Here is a 25,447-nt window from a genome sequence, read left to right on the forward strand (position 1 = left end):
GATTGAAGAATGGTAACACTGGTAGTAGACTCAAATATACTGTTAATTTGTATAACACTTCCTCCTCCGTTTTGGTTAACGGCCCACATGCAATGGACATCTTCTTCGACACACACCTGCCATTTCTTGAACAACAACTCAAACAAAGAAATGACATAGATGATGGTAATCAAAAGTATCATACTGCACTTCTCGAGCTTCAGAAGAAACATGACGTGAATATATCCAATTATGGTGATGACAACATCCACCATGTGCATCAAGTCAAAACAGCAATCCAAGATGGGCAAAATCATGAGAATAAAGCCTTAGTTACCTGTAATAATCAAGCGAAGCCCTCTGAAGCTTCTTATGAGAGATCCGGTCAAGCAGGGTGTCTACGGAATCATAACAAACTCACTTTAGCTGACTCCAGTGTTGAACAAGAACTAGTCCTTCAAACTACGAATGACCCTTATATTTCAACTGAACTTGACCCGTCTGATATCCATCAAGGAAAAGTCGTTCAACTTCCTGATGGCGAGACATCGGTTTCAACAACAATGGTACAGCAACACAACAAGTGTAAACCAAGCCCACAATATGGCAGTCACCAACAGCCTACCATCTCCAATGGCCTTAGTACCTTTGATAGAAGTATCAGTGACGCCACTTGTGTAAAGGGGCACTGCTATGGTGAGGAAAAGATTCTGCACACTAGAAACAACAACAACCACTATGCTGTTATATACAACCAGACTGAATATTTACCTGATTGCGAGACATCAGGTCTAACAAAGCTGCAGCAACACGTCAAGAGTAATCCAAAGCCACAACATGGCAATGATCAACAACCTAAGTCTACCATCTTTAAGGGTGACTATGCCTATAGTGAAGTTCCAGTGAGTATAAGTACTAGCGAAGCTGTTAGTGTCATGTCCAACCATGAGAAGAAGACGCTCCACCTTGAATACTTAACAGAGTCTGAGCAACACATCAAGAGTAAACCAAGGCCACAATATGGCAGTGATCAACAGCCGGAGTCTATCATACCTAATGGTGTCGGTGTCTAGAGTAAATGTACCAGTGAAGTTGGTAGTGTCATGTCCAACTATGAGAAGACGCTCCACCCTGAATACTTACCTGCTTGTGAGACCCCACGATTAACAGAGACTGAGCAACACATCAAGAGTAAACAACATGGCAGTGATCAACAGCCTGAGTCTACCACATCTAATGATGTCGATGTTTATAATAAAAGTACTAGTAAAGATGTTAGGGTTATGGGGCCTAGCCATAGGGAGAAGATGCTCCACCCTGTAAACAACCACCAATTTAATGTGATGCACAATGTGTATGATAATACTGAATGTGATCAGGCTGAATACTTACCCGATTGTGAGACTTCAGAAACAACCGAGACAGAGCAACACATTAAGTAAACCAAGGCCACAATATGGCAGTGATCAGCAGCCTGAGACTACCATCTCTAATGGTGCCGGTGCCGGTGCATGTGGGAACAGTACCAGTAAGACTAATTGTGTTATGCAACCCAACCATGGTGAAAAAAAAATACTTCACCCTGTAAACAACAACAACCACTCTGCTGTGTTGCACAGTGTGTATGACAATGCTGACTGTGCATCTACATTTAATCAGGCTGAATATGTACCTGGTTGTGAGACACCAGGATCACCGAAGTCACACCAGCAAATCAAGAGTAAACCAAGACCACAACACTACAGTGATCAACAACCAGAATCTACCAACTACCAAACTATAGCGAGAAAAAGATTCGGCACCCTGTAAACAACAACCAATCTGATGTGATGCACAACGTATATGTCAATACTGACTGTACTTCTTCATCCTATCAATCTGATTGTTCACCATGTTGTGAGACGCCAGGTTTGACAAAGACACGTCAACTCATCAAGGATAAACTAAGGCCACAATATGATGGTGGTCGACAGTCCAAGTTTACCATCACTGATGATAATGGTACCTGTGAAGCTATTCATATCATGGTCCCCAACCATGGCGAGAGAAGGACGCTCCATACTGCAAGCAACAACAACCAATATGCTCTGATACACAATGATGAGAATGCCAGTACTGACCTTATGTTCACAGCTAATATGGATGAATCTTCAATCAGTGAATCCAGCACTAATTTAAGCTGCAAGAGTTGCAACATGAGCTGTAATGACATGTCAATACAATGTTCCTCGTGTTATGAACATTTTCACCCTACTTGTGAAATGCGCACACCTCACCAAGCCACCATTCACCAGCTTGATCCTGAAAATCCGTTCTACTGTTCCTCGTGTTCTTACCTACTCAATGCAAGCAACAATTACATCACTCCTCCCGATAATGGTTTGCTCCTCCTAAGTGAAATTGCTTCAGATTGTTCTAACCACTCTGATAATGCAGATCTTGATAGTCAATCAGCAAGTCAGGATTTACCCAGCAGCAGCTGTGCACAGAGCAGAAGTTATGACATCATGAAGGAGCAATCTGCTGCAACAAAGAAGAGAGCCAAACAACATCTGGCTACTAAAAGGGCTACATGTAGTACCAAACAAAAGAGCAAAGTGAATAACAACAATGAGAAGCATGATGGAGATTTCACCGAAGCAAACAACTTTAAATTCAGTGAGCAGGATGACAGGAATAAGACTCTTAAACAGCAGGAGAGAGAAAACTTGGTCAAAGAGAAAGAGATCTTAATAAACGGGAAAGAGAGATCGATGACAAAATCAAGCAAATGGCCCATGTACAATCATATTCTCTCCAACTGGAGGAACGCATCAAGGAGCTTGAAAAAAATGAAAAGATCATGAAAATGATATCCCTTGTTGATACTCAAAATTCCCAACCTGCCAGGGAGACCTACAATAATAATCAGGATATGGCAACTCTAATGCAACGTATTAGTAACGTTGAAATGGATGTCATCAGACAGAGGCTTGAAAAATTGGAAAAATGTAGCTACCTTAACACTAATAGCTTTGCTTCGGGATATGCAAATCAAGACAGAATAGCCAATCATGATTTGGAATTGTATAAAACCCATGATCATGCCAACATTATCAAGAGAAAACACACAAATTGTGATCCTGATGACCCATATCTCGCTGAAAGATGTAATAATATCGGTGATTCATACCATAGTCAGTCACATTACGCCATGCAGCAGAGTATTCAGAGAGCTCAGAGTCATGCTAATCATTACAGTGGTGAAACTGCTTACAATGTCTCTCCTGATGAGGGCAGACGTCATCTTACTGGGCCCTGCGGCACGCACCAGTTTGAAGGTACATGTAGTACTGCCACTCCTAGTAATTGTGTAAGAACTCATACCAATTATAGCGTTCCTTATGGCTATAATGTTGAGAGAAGCCAATACAATCTAGTTGATTCGACATGTCAGCGAAGATGTGAATTAAACAGAAATAAATATCAGGCTAGAGCACACTCTGTTAATCAAAGAACTCATACAGATAGTGATAATGGCCAGGGTATGTTTGAGTACCCCGCTGGCATTAGGAAGAAGCAAGATGATGATGGTGCTGGCTCTTATCAACAATCATGGAGAAGAAATCAGCAAAGAAAGGAAGTGGAGTCTAAACCCCCCCTATTGTGATTGACTACCAACATGGTGCTGTTGATGGTGACTACATCATAAGGCATCTTATCCCCGATATCGTGTCTGATGTGAAGAAATGTCCTGCCGTGCTGATGAAAGATGCAAATCTTAGGTGCAGCTCTAGTTCCACTACATACAGCAGCGGGGTTGATGATCACCACTATAAAAGAAAGAATAGAAGGAGGACTCGGAATAAACGAATGAAACATCAAGACTATAGCAAAGGTATTGAAAATCAATGTTTTGATTTTACCAAAGACGGCGCGACACCTTCTCCACAGAGATATAGAGATGACAGAAATGTTAAAAACAGAAATTACCCTGATAAACGCTATGGGCCTTTCAGACCAGGTATGCGCTTTGCAGACTACAGCAGCCTTTTAACTGCTAGTACAACTGTATCGGTGATGGCAAGTGATGACAACACACATGTACGCGACATAAAACCACTCGACGTGCACCTGACACAGTGTGACCAGGCTGAATCCAATCCTGACCAAGCCAAGCATGAAGTCAATAAACATAGTGCCAGCAAATCTACACCCAAGTATTTTTTAGAGAGGGGTCGTCACACACACATATGGAAATAACAAAAAGCCCGGTTAGCGGCTGTACAGATTCCGCAGTTACGCAACAGCAGAGGCTGTCTCTCATAACTTTCAACATCAAAAACATCAAAAACAATCAAATTGCCCTGACCAAACTGCTTAATGATGCTGACATCATTGGTCTTCAGGAACATTGGCTTTACAATTTTGAGCAGAGTGATATGCTTCGTCTGAACCCTAGCTTCAATGTCCACATTAAAGCGGTTGATGATGACAACCCAATTTCTCCATTTCACCGACCAAGGGGTTTCTCTGGTGTGGCAATCATGTGGAAGAAAACCTTGAATCACTGCATCAGGAAGCTACCTGACGGAGGACTCCGGATCATCTGCATTGAAGTTAAACCGTGCGACGGATTATTATGTATCATTAACTGTTATCTACCATGCAGAGGCAGTGGCATTGAAGCTGATTATATTGAAGCCCTCGATGAGGTCTCTGAGATTATTCAGAAGCATGACCCACCGTCTAGTCATTATGGGTGATCTAAATGCCTCCCTCAATCGTGAGTCTCCAACATCCCGTGACAATCACCTTATCAACTTCTGTAGTGAGCATGAAAGCAACACAGATATCAAGAGTGATCCAACCTTCTATCATGTAAATGGAGTTGACTGCAGTCAAATTGACTACATCCTGATGAGAGATTGTGACCAAAGGCTTCTTACTTCATATGATGTGATCTCCTACGATGATTTGGCTAGTATTACTTCTGACCATATTCCAGTGGTAGCCTCATTGAAACTGAACAATAACCACAAGTCAACAAATTGCAATCTGATGGCCACCTGTCCTGCTAAAGTGAAGTGGGAGAAAGTCAACAAAGATGATTACAGAAACGCAGTTTATGACATCATCAAACCAACCTGTGACATAACCGCTGAGGAAGCCCTACATTCTAGCATTCAAGAGCTTATTCATTCCCTGAAGAAAGCCTCTGAACCCTATTCCAAAGGAAGTCGGAAGGGAAAGGCATCTAAAGATGGGCTTAAAACCTGGACTCCTGAAATTAGCAAAGCCGTTGCTGAATGCAAAAAGGCACACTGGGAGTGGAAACAAGCTGGCTCCTCACGTGACCCACATGACATATCATCAATTAAGCGCAAGTCTGCAAAAGGTAATCTTCGCTCAACTATAAGATCCCACACCAGGAACCAACGGGTTGAGCAGTATAATAAAATTGCGGCTGCCAAATCTGATGACTCCAAATTATTCTTCAAGCTTATCAACCAACAGCGTGGAAAGTCTCAAGAAGTTACTGAAGAACTACTTGTTGAAGATAAGATGCTTAGCTCTCCTCAGCAGATCTCTGAAGCTTTCAGAGAACACTTCCAAAACTTAGCCAATCCTACTTACAGTCCTGGTTTTCTACAAAGCTATAAGAACGATACAATGTTTTACAGAGTGCTTATTGATGACATCTGCTCAGTTGATGAGGACAACATTGAGTGTATCACGTATAAAGAGATGTATGACATCATCAATTCACTCTCCAGTGGAAAGGCTGCTGATACCCATGAGTTGACAGCAGAACATCTAAAGCATGGAGGCCCAGTGGTTGCTGAATATCTTGCTAACATAGTAAACTACATCTTCAAGACGGGTTGCATACCTGACCTCATCAAGGCTGGGATCCTGACTCCAGTTCTGAAGAAAGGGAAGGACCCAAAAATACCTCCAACTATCGAGGAATCACAGTTACCTCCATCATCATGAAAGTGATTGAGAAAGCATGGCTGCTTCGAGTTGCTCCTACCCTGAAGAAACAGCAAAACCCTATGCAGCGTGGATTTACCCAGTCTTCCTCATCTATTAATGCTGCTCTGCTTGTATCAGAAGCCCTGAATGAAGCACATGATAATAAGACTCCAGTTCATGTTACTCTTCTGGATGCATCAAAAGCCTTTGATGTGGTGGACCACGACATACTCCTCAATGAGCTCTATCATGTTGGTGTGAAAGGGAAGTTATGGTTAACCTTTCAATCCACGTACCACAATACAACATCATCTGTGAAATGGAAAGGCACCCTCTCTTCAGATTTTTCAGTGAAACAAGGTGTGAGACAGGGAGGTGTTACCTCCGCACCAGGATATAAGATCTATACCAACAATCTTCTCGACCAGCTCCAGTCGCAAATGATTGGATGTGCCATTGGTACTACACAGATTCCAGCACCCACATGCGCTGATGATATAGCAATTATTACCAATGACCCACTTGAAGGCCAAATACTTCTTAATCAAGTGCATTAATACAGCAGCTCGCATCGATACACCATCAACCCTTCTAAAAGTGCTACAGTCAAGTACCAAGCCAAGGATAACTTCAGCTATAATAGCAAAGGAGAGTCCATTCCAACAGTACAAAATGCTACACATCTTGGTATTGAAAGAACTACTACCAACAAGCCAAGCATTGATGGCATGATGAAGATGGGAAGGAGAGTATCCTATGCTATGATGTGAGCTGGTCTTCATGGAAAAGATGGAATGTCACCTGGTATTGCTCACCACCTCATTACAATTTATGTGCTACCAAGGATGCTATATGGAGCCGAAGTTCTTAACTTTACAGCAACAAACATAGCCGAGCTTGAGCGATTTTACCGTAAATTACTTCGGCAAATCCAGTTCCTTCCAAACAAGCCACCCCCAGCAAATACTGCCCTCTATGCTCTGATCGGGGCAAAGCCTCTCGAAGCTCATTTGGATACTGCAAGACTCACTCTCTTTGGCAATATTGCAAGACAGCCAAGCAGCATCGAACACCAAATTGCCCAAAGGCAGTTTGCTGTTAAGAACAACCACAGCAAAAGCTGGTTTATCAATGTGAAAGAGCTCCTGATAAAGTATGGCCTGCCATCTCCATATGAACTACTCATGAGCCCACCCACTAAAGCTGCCTGGAAGAGCCTAATAACATCAGCTGTTAACACCTACTGGCAGACAAATTGGCACGATGATTATTCTGAGAAAACCAGCTTAAAGCATCTCAACATCAAAGCATGTAAGATCGGAGCTCCACATCATATCTGGAGTACATTGCCGCCTGATTGTCGAGAAGTGGAGAAAGCTGCATTTAAGGCAAGACTGATCACTGGCACGTATATTCTGCAATATAATCACGCCAAGTACAACCAGCATGATAATGACCCTACATGCATCCTCTGTAAGACAGCAACTGAAGACATCACACACTTTCTGGTTAAGTGCCCTGCTCTTGCAGTTCAACGCAATTACCATCGTGCTTCACTTGAAAGGGCCCTCCTTCAGTATTGTGATAAAACAGAGGTTGCAAAAGTCATTGCAGATGACGAACTGCTGGTGCAGTTCATTATGGACTGTTTCTCATGAGAAAATTCAGAAGATTCTTGCTCTTCCAACAAGTTGGGAATACATCTTTGAACCTATCACACGACAATGGTGCTACAGTCTGCATGTAAAGAGATGCAATCTCCTCAAACAGATGACAACGACTTAATGATTTTAAGTCCGGAGTCCTTTTTATGGACTCCCTATTCAACTTGTGACTTTTTATAATTAAAGCCTATGGGACTCAAAGCCAGCTCGATTTTGACATTCCAATTATGTCATGCCTATTTTGTCACCCAACTTATGACTTTACATCCAAATTTTGTCCTGAGTCGAAGGAACTCTTTTGCCAATTTGTATCCTCTATTGCCAATGGGACTCTGCGCTAGCCTGATTTTGACTCGCCAATCATGTCTCGCCAACTTGACTCGCCAATTATGACTCGCCAATTATGACTTGCCAATTTTGTCTTCACAACTATGTCATTTCAAACTTGCCTGTACTGCCCTTATGGACGCATACTATTACTATTGCTCTTATAATTGTTTATTTAGATTGCTGTACAATATATGCACCTTAATATGCATCAACCATGATACTGTGCAGATCTGTGCCTTTGAATAATTGCATCTTAACTCCTATTACATGAACTCACACATGGCATGGTTAAACCTTTTGCATGATTACATTACATTATATATTGCGTATGCTCTCACTAACAAAGCTGTATTACATGGGCTATCTAACACATCTGTTATCGATACTCAGTATTTTGCCTCGATGAACTCTCTGCATGTACATTTTTTTACTTTGCACGAACTTACACTTTATACAGGGTGAGTCAAAAAAAGTGCAATAGAGAAAAGAATCCATTTTTATTTAAGAACCGATTTGAACCTTACAGGTTTTAAAACATTTTATGAATGATATATCCATTAGTGACCTTGTGTGAAAAAACCAAGGAATTAGCATTTACCGTTTTGTTTTTATGACACATTTTAATGTTTGTCCGAGAAACATCTAAAATTTGAAAGTCAGCCCACTCTGTGTAAGGTAGATTTGGAACAACTGCTATTTTTTAACCTCATTGGCATTGAAATAAAATGGAGCACCCAAATTGTTATTGTCCTTGGTCGTGTTTAAGGAAAAGAAACATTATTTGTTGTTATTTTCATTTTACCTTTACTAGTTTAAAGATGTTTATTCTCTATCAAAAACATACAAATTTGCAGGTGGATTTTTTCAAAAGTCGAAATGAAATGTGCGTAAATTGAAGTGGAGCGAATTATAAAATATCCAGTAAGTTGGACATACTGGGATTAAAAAAACTGGAGCTGTTGGAGTCGAGTGAGGTATGAAGGACTTAAAGTAATGTTAAAAAGTTTGTTTGAACAGAAAAAAGAAATGAAAATAACGCAAAAATCAACCTTATAAAATTATTTAAGTTAAAGTCAGTTTCAGAGCTGATGCCTTTATCGTGCATTGTGTGCTCTCATTCAAAATACATGGTACCTCGTGGACAAATAATGAAATTGGGTATCGTAGCAAAAGGACTCATAAAAATTTAACGGTAGATGTGATTGACTTCAGTTTTTCACAGAAGGTGCCTATTGAGTGTGGCACTTATAGAAACTTTCAATAATAGGAAAATTCAAAGTAATTCTTACGTAATTATCGATTCTTTGCTCTATTGCACTTTTTTTGACTCACCCTGTAGTAGAGCTTAGATTAGAGTAGACCCTATGAGCATTTAGTTTTTGTTGTGGATTTTGATGTGTTTTTAATGAGCTTTCTTCGCCATTTGTATTGGATTCGTCATTATACAGACCTCGATGGACTAAAGATTTTAAGGAAAAATAAAGCTTCGCTCAACGGACCCTTCAACACAGCTGTGACAGCGAACTTGAAGGGGTGCGCCTGAATATAATAGGCGGGATATCCTTGATGATTCTGATTCTGATTCTGAATGCCTGTTTCACTGTACATAATGCTCAACTTCAAGATTTTAATGCAAGTAATGTCTACATATCAAATGGAAATTTCAAACATGTGAAATTTCTAAAATCAAGAATTCCTTATGATGTGAACTCAAGTGCATCCTTCCAAATTGAACTCCTGAAGTCTATGGATATAAACCCAAACCCTGGACCATCATCTTCTACTTACTATTCACCTGATATTCCTACTGATAACTCTCAACATCCAAGATATTCCTACAGTACAGATACACTTCTTTCTCTGAACCCATATAGACAAGAACACAAATTACCCCATATACCTGCTGAAGTATGGAGCAACATAAAGACACTGAAGCTCAACAGATTCCCCATAACTCGTCGCAGAAAAAGAGGAGGAAGACGAAAACCCTGGTTCAATGCATCATCATCTCTTCAAACGAACACTGAACAATCGGAATCTTCCGTTCCAGTTCTGACAACTGTATCCAGAAGGTTACCTGTAAGACATACTGACCGTCCAAGTGGATCAAATGCAACAAACTTGAAATCTCTCCCGAAGTTGAACTCTAATATAATGTCTGGAACTAAAGTGTGCTTATGGAATGCTCGCTCTACAAGAAATAAGCATATTGAACTAACTGACTATATTTGTACACATGATGTTGATTATAATGATTATTGTTGAGAGCTGGCTAGATAGTTGCTCTGATTCTGTAATTATAGGTTTCTGTACCCCTCCAGGGTACACTTTCTTAAATATACCTTGAATAGCGCCACCACCAACAAGACAACAACACGGAAGTAACTCTCCGTCTAAAAATCTCATTTTCTGAAGATTAAAAAGACCAAGAAGAAACGTGAGTCATTATTTATGTACAGCAACTGTTCCGGTAAACACTGATGCTAAAAATTGCTGACAAGAAGTGACTGAAAGATCATTTTCTGAGCAAGAACTTGTTTGTGCATTATCGTATTCTGCCAACACGTACTGATATAGTTTTGCTTAAGGCTGACATTGTGTGTATGTTGCAACCTGACACGGTATCCACGCTGACGTTTTATCTACTGAATGTCAGCCCTGTGTGTAACTATATAAACAACAGCAACGATAAGCTTACTGATAAAAAACTTGATCATGCCATCTCTACATAGTTGTGATGACTGTAAAACATCAAAGGAAGATGTCACCAGCCGTCAAAGTGATCTTTGGTTGTGTGATGATTGTGAACGTAAAAGACAATTAAACCCACCACTGCCAGGCTCTGCACCACCATATCTTAGCAATGCCGGTAAAGGTGGAGTTCATCCTCATCAGTCTGACACAAACTCGAGACTGGTATCTGAGGCACCTGATGCACCCCTACAACAAATCCAGAAAATTCTTGTAGTAGTCATGAATGCACGCAGCCTAATAATATAAACATGTGCAAGTGCTACGTATGTCAAAGAGACTTTCACCCTGTTTGTGTTGGACTTAAAAGAAAACCGGCACAAAAGTCAGCATGGTCTTGTCCTGAATGTAAATCAGACACCCAGAATGCAATCAAAACTCTTTGCCAACAACTGAATTGCCTCCAGCAAACAGTATCCCAGATGATAAAAGATTGTCAACTTGTGACCTCCTTACAACAAACTGTCAAAGTCCTACAGAAGGAGAACCAAGATCTGTATGAACGCATAGTAACACTTGAAACAACTTCACCTAAGAAATGCAGAACACTTATTATAGGGGACTCTATGTTACGTGAAGTTCCCAAAGCTGACTTCTCAGATGTGTGTGTTAAACCAATAAGTGGTGCAACAGTCAAAGACATTTTTGATGAGATTTCTGGGATGACAGATGAGCTTCAGCGATATAATTGTACATGCTGGAACAAACAATGTTTCCCGCGGAACAGATGTTAAAGAAGTCACAGAAACAATGGAAGCCATTCTAACAAGTCTTATGGTAAAAGTACCAACAGCGACTCTTCACATATCAGCTGTTTGTCCCCGGACATCTAAACGCGAGGAAGTAGGGACCTATAATGAAAGCTACAAAGATCTAGCCTCTCGCTTATCCTGCGGGTTCATCGACATCAGCCCCAAAGTCACATACCAGGATGGTACTATTGACTCGGGTAAATTCACAGATAACATCCATCTGAATGAAAGTGGTACCCGTATTCTCCTGAACTGTTTCGCTGCCGCTGTTCCCTCGCTAGGCCATTTAGCTAATGAAACGTGGGCTACGGTTGTAAAGAAGAAAAAAAGCCCCAAAACGGCAATATCGGTAATCCTGAAATAAATTGCAGAAAAGGACAGTCGCCAATAAACAAGTCGCAAAACCGCAATATTGGTAATCCTGATTACGGAAAAGGACAGTCGCGAATAAACAAGTCGCAAAGTATGCCAAATCGAGGGCAATCAAAGGGTCAGATTTACAGGTCTAGAAACCAGCAAAACTTTAGATATCGCGATAATCGCCGGGAAAATGTTGAGCAACACGGTCAACACCAAAACACTCAAAATAGAAATACACAAGTCCGCACACAGGCTGGACAGTATTCCGGATGCTGGAGATGTGGACTTTTTAATCATAATGCAAGGTCATGTCATTACAAATCAAAGAGTCAGTGTAATGAATGTAAGGGATTTGGTCACAAAGAAAAATACTGTGACTTCGAGTATAGTGCATATTATGATTAATGTGTTGGCCAGGTAAAGTGCGCCGATAAAACAGAGCCAATGAAAAATGATCTTTTGTTGACTACTCCATATAGATATGTAAATGACAGTCTTCATGCCATTGATAGTAAGTCTGATATTCATATATGTGAAAAAGATCATGTTAATGAATGTTCCGAAAATGAGCTAAAAGTGTATGATATTAATGGTCATGTAAATTACACAGATGGAATTTGTGGTCTTCCAGGTGACATTTGTAATTGTGAATTGCCAATAAAAAATGATGTTTTGTTGACTACTCCATATACAAATGATAGTTGTCATGCCATTGATAGTAAGTTAATGAAGATTATGTTTTGAATCAACTATGTACACTCTCCGATAAGAAAGCTACTGGTGTTGATGATATTCCATCAAAGTTACTCAAGGTTTCAGCAATCGAAATTACTCCTATTGTGACATTTCTTGTTAATTTATCCCTTAAATCAGGTACCTTTCCATGCAGATGGAAGAAAGCCCGAATTTGCCCAGTTTATAAAGGTGGTGATAATACAGATCCAGGTAATTACAGGCCAATATCAATTCTTCCCATTTTATCAAAAATCATCGAGCGTGCTGTATTTGACCAAATTTACCCTTTTCTAAACTCAAATGATATGTTGCATGATAGCCAGTCAGGTTTTCGGCCAGGTTTTTCAACATCTTCTGCATTATTAAACATTACAGAGGATTGGTTAAAATCAATTGATGATGGTGAGTACATTGGTCTTGTAATGTTAGATCTAAGAAAGGCTTTCGACACAGTGAATCACAATATTTTAATTGATAAATTGCCCAATTTTTGTATGGATGATCTCATATAACTGGTGTAAATGGGTCAAAGTCTAATGACCAAAGAAGTTCTTGTGGAATTCCACAAGGCTCGATACGTGGGCCGTTATTGTTTATTTTATATGTTAATGAACTGCCTAAATATGTTAATGTAAAGGTGAGCATGTATGCTGACGATACAGCAATTTATTATTCTTCAAAAGATGTTAATGATATTGTTAGAATACTAAATAATGATTTAAATAATGTTGAAAACTGGCTTGCAAGTAACAAATTAAGTCTTAATGTTGACAAAACCCATTTTATGTTAATTGGTACTCCACAAAAACTTGCAAATTTATGTAATGATGATCTTAATGTAAACATAAAAGGAACCCGTCTTCAAAGGGTTAATCATTGTAAACACCTTGGCATTGAAGTTGATGATAAACTGTTATGGAACAATCAGATTGACAAAGTGAGAAAGAAAGTTTTAACTGGTTTGTATTTTCTAAGGAGAGCCGCTAATTTTATCCCCAAACACCATCAGTGTCTACTTTATAAAAGCATTGTTGCCACTCACTTTGACTATTGCAATGTTGTTTGGGGAAGATGTAACAAAACCCTTAGTAATAAACTTCAAGTCTTACAAAACAGAGCAGCAAAAATTATTACAGGTGTAAGTAGATATGAGTCAAGTACAGAAGCTTTAAATGTTTTAAACTGGAAAAATCTTGAAGGAAAGTTATACATAAACGAAGCAGTTACAATGCATAAAATTGTAAACAATCAAGCACCAAAATATCTGTGCAATAGATTTGTTAAAAAGAAACTTGTTATAACACCAGAAATAAAGATGTTTTTATCATGGATAAGCCAAATACTGAATATAAGAAGCGTAGCTTTAGTTATAGAGGTGCTCAACTGTGGAACTCGATTGATGACAATGCTAGAAGCATGTGCAATGTGAAACATTTTAAACAACTTATTTCTTAATATTTGTGAATAATTTATCATTTTGTATATTTTATATTGTTTAATATCTGTATTATTTATGTAATAGTGATCTTGATGTGTTTTAATGGGTTAACTTTAATTTGTATATAAATCGTATATGATGTATGGATCTTGGGTATGGATGATGCGTGTTGAGGGGATGAAAGGGTGGGGTGAGTTGCGTGTGCGTGTATGTAAGTGAGGGGTGAGTGGAGTGTATGTTGTTTCATGGTGGGAATGTGTGTGCTTGTATGAAGATGAACGTAGGTGCTACTTTTATAGTATTTTATATTAATATGAAATTTCTGTATTTGTGCAATAGTGGGCCTGCAAATTATCACGATGTGTTTTAATAATTTATTTCCTAATAATATTTTTGTGCAATAGTGGTCTTGATGATGTGTTTTAATAATTTAAATATAACTTGTACATAAATCATATTATAACGTTTTATTGTAAAAGATGTACGGAGGATGTGTGTTGAGAGGGTGAGAGAGGAGTGCATGTGAGAGTGTGATATTTTATTTATTATATATCTTTTGTCTTTTAGTAAAAGATCGTATTAATTTTAGTTTTTAGTCTATGTACACTAATATATTATATTTTAAATTAACTTGTGTTGGTTAGTAATATTTTTAATATCCACACGGACATGTGGAAGCACAATACTGTATTGAACATGTTTTTACCGTGTATAAATAAAGCTATTATTATTATTATTATTATTATTAACTCTGATAATCGTGGGATAGCTGTAGTTTTTAAGACTCCTATGAAATTGCTGATCAAACAATGTGAAAGTGTTTATACTACTTGTGAATATGCTCATGTTACCAACAATTCTCACTCTGTAAATTTTGTAATTGTATATAGACCGCCTCCATCTACTGAAAATGGTTTTACCAATTCCATGTTTCTATATGAATTTGAACAATTTGTTACTGAGATGTCTCTACTCCCAGGTAAATTAATCTTACTTGGTGATTTTAATGTTCATTGGGATAATCCTGCCAAATATGATGTTATTCGTTTCTCAAGTGCTACCACTTCTGCTGGTTTCATACAACATGTTAATGGACCAACTCATAAAGATGGACATACTTTGGATTTAGTTTTTACTCGCTCTGATGAAACATTGTTGAAAGACTGCTATACAGAGGATAAACTTATGTCTGATCACCGTGTTATTTGTTTCACATTAGTACCAAAACCTAAACCCATGAAAATTGTTTCCACTCTGCGCAAATATTGTGATATCGACAATGTGAAGTTTGCAAAATCTCTTGATGAACTTATTTCTAATCAACCATCTCACATTCGTCATGATAGCACTGCCATGTTTGAGTGGTATGATTCTGGAATGAAATATTTACTTGATACATATGCTCCTTCTACAACTCGTACACGCCTTGTTAAAAACCGCATGCCATACTATAATGATTCAATTCACACTGCACGCCGTGAACGCCGTCGAGCAGAGCGAAAGTGGAGGAAATCTGGGTCTGAACTTGATCGTGAACTTTATTTAATTGAAAAACGTAATGTAAATGAACTCACCATGTCTGCAAAACAAGAATTTTTCAAAGACAAACTTTCTACATGTTCAACAAAAGATGTCTATCGCACAATTAACTCGCTTCTCAACAAACATGTTCAACAACTACCATACTATGATTCTGCTACAGACCTTGCCAATCAATTCTCCTCATATTTTGTAAATAAGATTGTAAATATCAGAATGAAACTTGACAGTCAAAATGTTACTGTTCCTGATCGCTTTTGTGACTCTTCTTGTGAAAATATTCCACCACTTGAAGTGTTTAGGCCAACTACTGATGAAGAAATATTGAAAATCATCATGTCATCATCAAGCAAAACTAGTCGGTTGGATCCCATCCCAACATGGTACCTCAAAGACAAGAATCTACCTCAACTTCTTCCAGTGCTAACTGATATTGTTAATGTCTCTCTTTCTACCGGAGTTTTTCCAAAAGGAGCTCATTCTGCAATTATAAGGCCGCTCCTTAAAAAGCCAACTCTGGATCAAAATGTTCTCAAAAACTACAGACCTGTTGCCAACATAACTTTTGTTGGCAAATTAATTGAAAAAATAGCATGCTCACGTCTTACAGAACATATGGATTTAAACCACCTTGCTGATCCTTACCAATCAGCATACAGACCACTGCACAGCACTGAATCAGCACTTATAAAAGTAAAAAATGACATTATGTTTTCAATTGATGCTAACAGAGCTGTTCTTCTTGTATTATTGGACTTGTCAGCTGCCTTTGACATAATTGATCATAACATCTTAATTTCTCGTCTTTCTCAACGAATTTGTGTCAAAGGACCCGCACTAAACTGGTTTCGTTCATATCTTGCTGATTGGTCTACCCAAGTGGATATAGCAGGTCAACTCTCAGAGCCAATTATCTCGCAGTTTGGTTTGCCACAGGGCTCTGTAGTTGGACCTGTTGGATACACTGTGTACACCCTTCCAGTTGGTGACATTGCAAATTATCATAATGTTTCTCATCATGTTTATGCCGATGATACACAGTTATATGTATCATTTAATCCCAAAGTGCCGGGCGATCTTGACAGTGCAATAATTCGACTTCAAAATTGTATATTAGATATAAAAAAACTGGATGACTGCAAACAAACTGTCGTTAAATGATAGTAAAACAGAATTCTTTATAGCTGCATCACCATAATATGGTGATGCAGCTATATATAATAATATTATTATTATAACAAACATTTGCCACCTAATATAACTTTATCTATTGGAAATGAACGCATCGAATCTGCAAAGACCATTAGGAATCTGGGTGCTTTTTTCGATACTCACATGGCTATGTCTTCTCATATTACAAATGTTAGCAAATCTGTTATCTTTCATCTTCGAAACATCGCTAGAATTAGGAAATATATTGACCAACCTACATGTCATCATGCCACACGTTCATTGATACTTTCTCGTCTTGACTATTGTAATGGCCTTCTCTCCTCATCACCATCTACTCATATTATTCGTCTACAACGTCTTCAAAACTGGGCAGCACGTCTTGTATTTGAAGTCGACCGAAAACACTCAGCGGGTCCACTTTTGAAATCACTTCCAATACGTCAAAGGATCATTTTCAATTACTTTTGCTTGTATATAAATGTCTTCACAACCAAGGACCAACATATTTGTCAAATTGCTTATCATTGTATGTTCCAAAGAGACAACTCCGATCTTGCGATGATTATCTTCGTCTTGACTATCCCATGACTAGAGTTTTAGCTAGTGATAGAACTTTTACAGTTTTTGCATCAAAAGAGTTGAATAAGCTACCTGTATATATTAGACAATCTTCATCAACAAATGCATTCAAAAAAGCGCTTTAAACTTATTTGTTCCCATAACATGTTCTTATTGATATTGTAATTTGTATTATTTTTAAGACGCACCTTCAAAATGTAGTTTTAAGTTGTAGTATTAAGGTATTAAGGTATTTTGTAAGCGCTCTGAGCCTTATGGAAATGGCGCAAATGCTCTTTGTATTGTATTGTATTGAATTGTAATATATTGGACCGGCTTACGTATAATATTAGGATGCACGGTTTTTTCATAACATGTACTACAAATTCCTCTTCGGCTTCAGATCAGGCTATTTGTTGCCAACGATTTTGCCAACTATACAAAGCGCGTGCAAGGAAATGAAATGTTGATTATTCCCGTTGGAAACTGTATATATCTCCACAACAATCAGCAACAAGCAGCCTCTCTTCATCTTGCGAAAAGGTAAGCCCGCCACACATATCACTGTAGGTAAAAGCTTTATTGACGCAACCCAATAAGCTACCGGAAGATGAGAATCTATAGATGCCAACTGGAGATCCACGATTGAAGACGTAGATGTCGTCATAAGAATTGTAACATACACCTACAGGATGCCATTTGGATACACCCTCAGGTGCATTAATTGTATGCAAAACTGTCCCACTACAGTCAAGAATTTGTACCCCTTGATTATTTTCGTTGGAACTCACGACAATTGTCCCATGCCGTGTGGTGACAATATAATGGGGAGCTACTTTAAGTGGAATGCTACTGCAATGTACACCATTCAGACTATGTATGCTGATATATTTCTTCTTGATCTCGCCAATAATAACTTGATTCTTGGTAATACTGACAGTAATACCTTTAAGTTCTGTATCTTCTGCATCTGATGACACACCAGCTGGAGACACTGCTGCAAATTTAGACTGGAAATGGCCATCTGATCCGTACACCGTGACGAACTTGTTCGTAAAGGTTGTCACAAAGAACCGTCCATCGGAACTGGTCGCTACGTCCCACGCATTGACAGATTGTTTGTCTAGGTTAAATTTGTACTTTCCATTGATGCTATACACCTTAACAGGTCTGCCAAGAGACAGATTGGCAATAGCAATATCGCCTTCAGAAGTTGTTGCAATGCCCCTGACGTTACCAAGCGTACCAGGTTCTTTAGCTGCATCTTTTCCACCAAACTTTCCCTCAAAAATGCAAGATGTAAATGGCAAGCTTTGTCTTAGGTTTCCAATGTTTCTGAAGCTGTTAACTACAGGATTAGCAAAGAACTCCGGTAGATTTGTTGTGGGTCCCGACAATATTACTGGTTTAATTTGGCTATTCTTTTCTAGGACCGATGAGATTTGCCGATACACAGACGCGATATCATAGTCAGACCCTGCTTGAAGTACTTGGTTTGCCATATTTAAAGCAGTTTGAAGTGATTCTTTCTGAGTATTTAGACTTTCTTCAGCGGAGTCCAGCTCTTTACCGGCTGTAGATTCAAAATCAGCTCGTTCATTGGCCATCCTTTCTTTTTCCGCGCAACAAACTTCATCTACGTGCCTTTTAAATTGCTCCGCAATTCGATCAATTTCCTCAGTAAGATCTTTCATATGAGCACCTATCGACTGCCGTACGTTTTTCGTTTCTTGTATACTTTTCTCGACCTCTGCTTTTACAACTTCGTTTTCTTTTACAAGTTTCTCCAGTTTTTTCTTGTGTCCTGCAACGACGCTCTCAAGTTCCACATACTTATGCTCGGGATTCCGATGGTTAACGACGGTGCAGTCTCGACAGATGAGTATTTGACACGTCTCACAGAAGAACCACATTGGCTGACCTTCGTGCTTGCTGCAGGTGGGTTTTCTCTTACCAGATAACTTCTTTAAGTCAACCTTACCATTCTTGATATCTTCCAGCGTTATCACCTGGTGGGATCTCAAGAATGGTTTCTTGTGCATATCGAAACCTTCTTGACATAGGAACCCATTACAATCCAAGCATTTAGCCATTACTACGTTTTCCTTTTCTTCGCAGCATACACATGGAACCTTCTTGCTTCGTGTCGGGCTGCAAAAAATCACAAAAATACAGAATGATGTTAAGACATTTTTTTAATATAAAAGATGCTAGAGTGAACAAAAGCCAATGAGGAGTGACACAGGTCAAGAACTATGCACCATAAATACTACCACATGGGCCAATCAGTGGTGCACAGCAGCTTAGGAACAACAAGACTAAAGGGGTACAGTAAAGCATCAGACACGTGAAATAAGATGCTTATGCACACTCTGCTCTTGACGGATGATGCTCCGTTGTCAGATATGTCCCCGACTACTTCATCTGGTAGGCTATTCCAAACGTGAAATGCAGTGTGAATGGGCTGCCAGTAGATATGGTTCTAGAAACTGGTACTTTGAGAGAATGGCAGGCATGCACAAGCTGGAGCGTGTATCTCTTCTGTCTACAAATGGCTTTGGTAGCAGTGCCTTCAGATCTCGTTGGCACAAGCTGGTGTGGATTTTTATAGAGGATGTTTGCTGCAACCACTTGACGTCTTTGATTGAGAGTTGTGATGTTCAGATCTGTGCTTCATCTGATCAGTAGAGATGAGATGTAGCTGTAGGCATAATCATACCTGACCTGCTAACGAAACTGGTAACTGGTATTGAACATGATATATTTAAACAGCACGTGACGTTGACAGGTGTCCATTGTATTGTACTCACGAAAATGTTTCACACATTTTATTATCAGTGCTAAGTTTAAGCATCTTAGTTAGGCCGTATGCAGACTTTTTATTAAACGTAAAATATTTGATGTAACATAATACGTTATTTAATCTATTGCCATTCTATTTCCAGTAATGTTCAAGTTCTAACGAATGTTTGATGACGTAAAATCGATAATATATTTCTACCAGATATTATACGTAACATATTATCGATTTTACGTCATCAAACATTCGTTAGAACTTAAACATTACTGGAAATAGAATAAGGACTAGGTTAAATAACGTAGATATGTTACATCAAATATTATACGTCTAATACTCGGAGTCTGCATATTGCCTTAGTTTATTTTGAAATCAACGGACGCTTTAATAATACGATTCAATGTTGCCTGTTACATTGTGTGCTTTATTGATTGTGTGCAATAAAACGATGCGTTCCCATTGAACATCGTTGAAATTGAAACTTTTGATTTTGGGGTTTGAGGGTTTGGAGGCGCATATCTTGGTCAATTCTTGTTCGATTTTCACGAACTGGGTGTCAAAGGAGAAAATAAATTCCAATTAAGAAAATTTATATTTCTGAATAATCCAAAATTATCAGGTTTTTCAAAAGCAAGGATGACTGTAACTGACGAGTTTCTTTTTGTGCCTACTTGACCAAGAGGGGTGATTGAGGTGTCTATCCCCACTAAATCAAGGCTGTCTGATTGAAAGAAGGGGGTTTCATGGATGTCTGAGGTCCAGGACATCTGGAATCCAAGATGGCCGCCCGTAGCAACCATAATCATCATATTAGCCAGATGATATGACAATAATTCGGAATCTGCCTGCCCTACAAGGGTCATTGAGGTGTCTATCCCCACTAAATCAAGGCTTGCTATGTGAATGAAGGGGGTTTCGTGGATGTCTGAGGTTCAGGACACCTGAAATCCAAGATGGCCGCCCATAGCAACCATAAATCATCATATTAGCCAGGTGAAATGACAATAATTCGGAATCTGCTTGACCTACAATGGTCATTGAGGTGTCTATCCCCACTAAATCAAGGCTGGCTGAGTGAATGAAGGGGGTTCATGGATATCTGAGGTCCAGGACACCTGAAATCTAAGATGGCCGCCCATAGCAACCATAAATCATCAAATTAGCCAGGTGAAATGACAATAATTCGGAATCTGCCTGGCCTACAAGGGTCATTGAGGTGTATATCCCCACTAAATCAAGGCTGGCTGAGTGAATGAAGGGGGTTCATGGATGTCTGAGGTCTAGGACACCTGAAATCCAAGATGGCCGCCCGTAGCAACCATAATCATCATATTAGCCAGATGAAATGACAATAATTCGGAATCTGCTTGACCTACAAAGGTCATTGAGGTCTCTATCCCTACTAAATCAAGACTGTCTAATTGAATGAAGAGGTTGTTGTGATTGTCTCATGTCTAGGACACACTCTAAGATGGCCGCCCATATGATAGTAACCATATAATATTCACATTACCCAGGTGAAATGACAATATCTCGGTAACTATTTAATCTAGAAGAGCAATTAAGGTGTGTAACTTCGCTAAATCAAGTCACACCAAATCCAAATGGCAGTCATAGCAACCACTATAAACCAAATGAAATGTCATCAATTAGAACCTATGTACCTATGCAACCCTAGCAACCACATGCATATTTCCACAGTTATAACTCTTGCAAATGATTTGACTCGGGTATAGGTACATGAAATGTTCCCCCTCTTAACCAATGTTACGTTATTTATTGTTAACTTTTGTTTGTTAAAGTTACAGGTGAGTAGAGATTGACAGACACGACAGAGGAAAAGGAAGAAAGTACATCTCAGATAAAGGGACTTAATCTCCTTATTTCCAAGCCTGTCCCTGCTCCTCCAGTCACTTCAGAGTGGTGAAACTGGTAGGAAACGTGTACAAGGGGTAGCTGAACTCAAAGATGATGATGTTTACAAAAGGTTCTTGGACCTGACTGTACATTCAAGTACCACAACACTAATAGCTTCTTGTCTGACTATATGTACCAGCCGCTACGGGCTAGTCTTCGTTCAGCTTCTGACATCACCCGGCTATCCGAACGCACTCCTACTAAAACACTCATATCTGCTCATAACCGGACTTTTACATATATCGCTCCGCACATCTGGAACAACTTACCAGCTGAAATCAGAAACTGTGACACACTCTCCAAGTTCAAAAAATGTCTGAAAACACACTTGTATCCAAATGATGAATAATGTTTTTGCTTGTATTGTATAATATATATTTGCCATTTTCTCTTATTGCCGTTTTTCACTGGTTCATACTGCGCTTTGATCTTGATGTAACAGCGCTATATCAAATGTACTTTTGTATGTATGTATGTATGTATAATGCATGTTACAACGGGTACACAGATACACGAAAGTCACCATACCACCAGAGGAACCTCAGGTAGATGAGGGTCCTGAAGCCCACCACGTGCCAGCCACGCGCAGCACCGTCGTTCTCCGTTCAGGGCCTAGCAGCTCTGATAGGGTACGAATAAAAGAAACAAGGGTACGAGAAAAAATTCAAATTTGTAATAGAGGACGTGTCTATGCGTCTCTGAGAATTTCCCCACACGACTTAATAACATTCATGTCTCTCATTTTGGCAACAATTTCTAATACGCTAATATATGATGAAAAACACATTTCATGTTCATTGACACGGTGACTAGGACAGAATCTCGTCACCATAGTGATCCACAAGAAATTTCTTAACATCTCTATTGTATATATGTACGATATCATGCTTTCCTAAACTCAACATGAAATCTCTTTATTTCAGAAATGGTAAACCCATACCCATCTTTAATAAGTGGATCTAAGTGAGACAAAGCTTCCATGAACGAATTACGTTTAGAGTTAGGTTGAGAATTTTGACTTGCATCATTTTCTTCCTGATTTGATAAAGTAACATATTGTTTAAAACATTTATTATGACAATAAATGTCAGCAGCATTATACATCTTAAGGAGTAGCTGAAGTCTGCGCATCTGATAAAAGACGTCATCTTTCCTAGATTTCATTGCTTCTAAAAACCTCAATGCAATTTCTCTATTACAAATTCGAAATTTGTCCCGCACCCTTGTTTTTTTTTACTCGTTCCCTATCAGAGCAACATATCGCACAGTTAATATAAATAGGTTTGGTTTGGCTACTAGACCCTGGACAGGGAACAACGGTGCTGCGCGTGACTGGCATGAGGTGGGCTTAAGGACCCTTATCTACCTGAGGTTCCTCTGGTGGTATGTGGACGTTTCGTGTATTTGTATACCTTTTATAACATGCAATCATGTCATGGTACTTGAATGTATAATCAGGTCCAAGAACCTTAAGCTTTTTGTGAACATCATCATCATTGAGTTCAGCTACCTCTCGTCACTGCTCGTACACGTTTCCTACCAGTTTCACCACTCTGAAGTGACGGTAATTGCTTGCTCTTCTTTTGACAAATGATACATTTTTCAGGGTCTGGAGGAGCATGAGCAGGCTTGGGAATAAGGAGATTAAGTCCATCGATCTCAGATGTACTTTCTTCCTTTTCCTCTGTCGTATCTGTCAATCTCTACTCACCTGTAACATTAACGAACAAAATTAACAATCAATAACGTAACATTGGTTAAGTGAGCAACATTTCATGTACCTATACCCGAGTCAAATCATTTGCAAGAGTTATAACTGTGGAAATATGCACGTGGTTGCTATGGGTAGCCATCGTGTATCAGATAACCATGGAAACTAGCCTTGATTTTCATAGGTACAGAGGTTCTTATTGATGACATTTCATTTGGTTTATAGTGGTTGCTATGACTGCCATCTGGATTTGGTGTGACTTGATTTAGCGAAGTTACACACCTTAATTGCTCTTCTAGATTAAATAGTTACCGAGATATTGTCATTTCATCTGGTTAATGTGAATATTATATGGTTACTATGGGCGGCCATCTTAGATTGTGGGTGTCCTAGACAACCACGACACCCTCTTCATTCAATTAGACAGTCTTGATTTAGTAGGAATAGAGACCTCAATGACCCGTGTAGGTCAAGCAGATTCCGAATTAGTGTCATTTCATCTGGCTAATATGATGATTATGGTTGCGCCGGGCGGCCATCTTGGATTTCAGGTGTCCTAGATCTCAGACATTAATGAAACCTCCTTCATTCACTCAGCCAGCCTTGATTTAGTGGGGATATACACCTCAATGACCCTTGTAGGTCAGGCAGATTCCGAATTATTGTCATTTCACCTGGCTAATTTGATGATTTATGGTTGCTATGGGTGGCCATCTTAGATTTCAGGTGTCCTGGACATCAGATATCCATGCAAGCCCCTTCATTCACTCAGCCAGCCTTGATTTAGTCGGGATAGACACCTCAATGACCCTTGTAGGTCAGGCAGATTCTGAATTTTTGTTATATCATCTGGCTAATATGATGATTATGGTTGCTACGGGCGGCCATCTTGGATTCCAGGTGTCCTGGACCTCAGACATCCATGAAACCCCCTTCATTCAATTCGACAGCCTTGATTTATTGGGGATAGACACCTCAATCACCCCTCTAGGTCAATTAGTTTAAGAATTATTGTCATTTTACCTGGTTCAAAAGTACATTTTGGCGGCCATTTTGAAAAATGGCCATATACAGAGTTTGCCCGGGTTTGGAATTTTCCACCTAGTAGAATTTGGAAAACCTATGCATACCCTACTCAAATCAACTTTCAAACTTTCCTCTTTGAAAAATGTATACGGGTCTGTAGGACAGGGCCTGGACTAAACTCACCTGTTCTCAATAAGAGATGCGACAAAGACGTTTCCTGGAAGACCATCCACTCCATCAGATGGCATAGGTGTGGTCTTTTTACAAGACAAGACAGGACATGTCACAGATTCTTTGTCACGTTGACTCCATTCTCTTAGACACTCTAAGCAGAACGTGTGCAGACATTGCAGGGCTTTGGGTTGGTTAATGATCTCTTTACAAATGGCACATCGAGTCAAATCTTCTCTCGGTGGTGCTGCAGACGCCATCTTCGAACTCTGTATAATTTAGAAAGGAGATGAAATAAAAGGGAGAATTACAATGAGTAACATCAGACTTCATTTAATATCAATATTATGGTAAAAATAATTTATAGTAAACATGGTAAAGAATATGGTTGTTCGAACATTTTGAGTGAAAAATCCAATTCCTGGGATTCCCTCAAAATCGGTCACTTTCAAGTTCCCAAATTCTCAGTGATGACTTAATTGGATTTCTTACGTCATTTGGATTCCACCAGGGGCGTAGCCAGCTTTTCTGGTCAGGGGGGGCAAAATAAAAATTTTTGGGCACAGGCGAAAAAAATTACAGTTGCAT

At 39.2% G+C, this 25,447-nt stretch overlaps 1 protein-coding gene across 1 annotated transcript; it reads right to left on the reverse strand.

Moving 5' to 3' along the window:
* Positions 1 to 17,564: 17,564 nt before the first annotated feature.
* LOC140167170 (E3 ubiquitin-protein ligase TRIM56-like) lies at positions 17,565 to 25,142 on the reverse strand. Its single transcript, XM_072190541.1, has 2 exons — positions 24,872 to 25,142; positions 17,565 to 19,388 (listed from the first exon to the last, which is right to left on the reverse strand). Exons 1-2 carry the CDS (start codon positions 25,117 to 25,119, stop codon positions 17,708 to 17,710), a joined length of 1,929 nt encoding a protein of 642 aa, XP_072046642.1. The 5' UTR covers positions 25,120 to 25,142; the 3' UTR covers positions 17,565 to 17,707.
* Positions 25,143 to 25,447: the final 305 nt, after the last annotated feature.

This window comes from Amphiura filiformis, chromosome 13, assembly GCF_039555335.1.
Source record: "Amphiura filiformis chromosome 13, Afil_fr2py, whole genome shotgun sequence".
Taxonomy (NCBI): Eukaryota; Metazoa; Echinodermata; class Ophiuroidea; order Amphilepidida; family Amphiuridae; genus Amphiura; species Amphiura filiformis.